Source organism: Terrapene carolina, unplaced genomic scaffold, assembly GCF_002925995.2.
Source record: "Terrapene carolina triunguis isolate 2854851 unplaced genomic scaffold, T_m_triunguis-2.0 Scaffold34999, whole genome shotgun sequence".
Classification (NCBI taxonomy): Eukaryota; Metazoa; Chordata; order Testudines; family Emydidae; genus Terrapene; species Terrapene triunguis.
The window spans coordinates 1-2,962 of NW_020699350.1; the positions used below are offsets into that span (position 1 = coordinate 1).

At 45.5% G+C, this 2,962-nt stretch overlaps 1 gene segment (V, D, J or C); it reads left to right on the forward strand.

The window, feature by feature from the left end:
* Window positions 1-157: 157 nt before the first annotated feature.
* On the forward strand, window positions 158-808 carry LOC112103185 (the record flags this gene model as incomplete). The annotated part of the segment is given in 2 exon segments: window positions 158-243; window positions 460-808. Coding segments are annotated over 2 exon segments (395 nt in total), but the record flags the coding sequence as incomplete, so codon positions are not given.
* Window positions 809-2,962: the final 2,154 nt, after the last annotated feature.

Genomic DNA, 2,962 nt, shown 5'->3' on the forward strand with positions numbered 1-2,962 from the left:
CCCATGTGTAAACAAAAATCAAACTCTGTCATCTCTTATATTCACATTGTGAAACAGGCATGCAAATCCCTGCTTCCCTCCCCCCCGGGGGGGTTCCTGTTTAAATACAAACCCCAGATTGGAAGAGCCCCAGTCTCTCCCCAGACATAGAACTGCCTGGTCCTGGCTGCTGGGGACAGTTTGCACCTTCACTTAAGATGAACCTGCTGCTGATTTTCCTGTTCATGCTGGAGGCCACTTCAGGTACATGTCTGTTGGGGATCAGGAGGGTTCCTTGCTGCAGTGATTGCAGAAGAGATGTTTCAAGGGCGTGAAGCGCCTGGATGCCAGTGGAGTTCAGTGATAGTTGGGTTCCTCACTCCCTTAAGCGCTGTCTCAGGATGTTTAATTTTCACATGTTCCCCACTCCCAGGGGATAGGAGCCTGGCTCATGGATTCATTTCTGTGTTTCCTTCCCAGGTGTCCTCTCCCAAGTGCAGCTGCGGGAAACGGGCCCGGGAGCGGTGAAACCCGGGGAGTCCCTGACACTCACTTGTACCATCTCCGGAGACTCAGTTTCTAGCACCAGCGTCACCTGGGACTGGATCCGGCAGCCTGTGGGGAAAGGGCTGGAATGGGTAGGGCGCATTTACTACAGACCGAGCCAGTGGTCCACTAACTATGCCAGCTCTCTGCAGAGTCGAACAACCATCGCACAAGACACTTCCAAGAACCAGTTCTCCCTGCAGCTCCGCTCGCTGACAGCTGCAGACACCGCCGTGTATTACTGCACCAGGAGAGACACAGTGACAGAGCGAAGCAGGGACCGGTACAAAAAGGGGAAGCAGATTCCGATTAGCGCAGGGAGACAATCTGAACGGAAAGAGCTGTTATTCAGATCATTAAAATGCGTGTAAATAGAAAGAAAAGGAAAGGGGAGGCGGGTAAGGAATCTGAGGGGATTTTATATATCTCCGTGGACCAAAGTGACGCAACAAAGAGGAGGATCATGAGCTTTAGTGACATGCCTCAACCCCCTGGTCGCAATATTTCTAAAATCGCTCCCGGCTCTTGTCCAGCATAGTTCAATCTTACAGATCTTCCAAGGGGTTGCGAGACCAACTAACTAGCAAATCCAGTCCTTCCACACTGGTCGCGAAAGAGAAATAGTGAAAGAGACAGAAAGCGACGGACTGAAGAAATGATGTTGATCTGTAAAGTTTTGAGAAGCACCTACGTGAATCAGGAACCGAGGAGCCAGATTCTTAAAGGGATTTAGGTGCCTAAGGGAATTTTCGGAAGCACCTAGGAGCCTAAAACTCCTTGATTGCAATGGGCCCCTAACGATTTCTGAAAATCCCATCTGTTGCCTACATGCTTTTAAAAATACCTGGCTTTCAGATGTATTAGTTTTGAAACTTCGGGATACGAGTACATGTTGGTCAGGATATTAAAAGGGACCTAAGGGAATTAAGCCCTGAAATCTGGCAGAAATTCCTTAGGAGCTGTCATCCCTTGGGCTCCTTTCAAAATTCTCAGCTCTTATTATTGTTCAAGATGCTCAGATAAGTGTGATACGTCAGAGAGAGGGAGAGAGAGAGGGAGAGAGAGCAATAAAGTTAAATTACCACAATGTAAGAACGAAGAGAGCTCGACAGGCAGAGATGGAAGACGGACAGTCCAAGCACCATGACTCCGAGAAACAGTAGGATCCAGTGTTAGGGCGCTAACCTGGGCCTCAGGCCACCCACTTTCCATTCCAACCACAGCCACAACTTTCCTGTGTGACATTGGGAACCACGCTTATTCCTTCTGTGCCTCCGTTCCCCATATTAAATGTGGCGATAATATCACAGCCCTTCCTGACAAGGGTATTGTGAGTATAAATGCATTATGGATTGTGCAGCGCTTGAATATGTAATGGGGGGGGAGGGAGAGAGAGAGAGAATAGGTTATGATAATAGATAGATAGATAGATAGATAGATAGACGGTGGGAAAGTGTCTTCGTATTTCTTTCACAAAATACTTAGTTCAGGCTTGGATGCTGTATTAACACCAAGAAAACAAACACCTGTAAACTTCACAAGGAAAGCGAGGAGGTGGAACAGGGATCTCTTAGCGGCTCAGAATGACAGCAAGGTACCAAAATGTTTATCCTGTTGCTTGGGTTAGAGCAAAATGACAGTGATAAGTAACACTAGCTCAAGTAGCATTGTCATAAATATAAATGGAAGGTTAACAACCTTTGTGTATGCAGTAATATAAAACCCCTCTTGGCCATAGGTACAGAATCACTTACCTGTAAAAAGCAACAGAGGGTCCTGTGGCACCTTATAGACTAACAGACGTATTGGAGCATAAGCTTTTGTGGGTGAATACCCACTTCGTCAGACACGGGTATTCACCCACGAAAGCTTATGCTCCAATACATCTGTTAGTCTTTAAGGTGCCACAGGACTCTTTGCTGCTTTTTACAGATCCAGACTAACACGGCTACCGCTCTGATACTTACCTGTAAGGGGTTAATCAGTTCAGTTAACCTAGTTGGCATCTGACCAGAAGGACCAATGGGGAAAGAAGATAATTTTAAATCTGGGTGGAGGGGGAAGGTTTTGTTTGTGCTCTCTGTGTGTTCCCTCTTGAGACAAAGAGAGAGAGAGAGAGACCAAGCAGGTAATCCAGCTCCTACTGAAATGATACATCTAAAATTACAGAAATTGTAAGTAATAGCAAGGAAATGCGTTAGATTATCTTTTGTTTTAGCTTGTGAATTTTCCCTATGCCAAGAGGGAGGTTTATTCCTGTTTTGTAACTTGGAAGTTGAGTCTAGAGGGGAATCCTCTCTGTTTTAAATCTTTTTATTACCCTGTAAACTTACCTTCCATCCTCATTTTACACAGGTGCTTCTTTTATTTATTTATTTTTATAATAAAGATCTTCTTTTAAGAACCTGATTGGTTTTTAGTGTCCTAAAAACCCAAG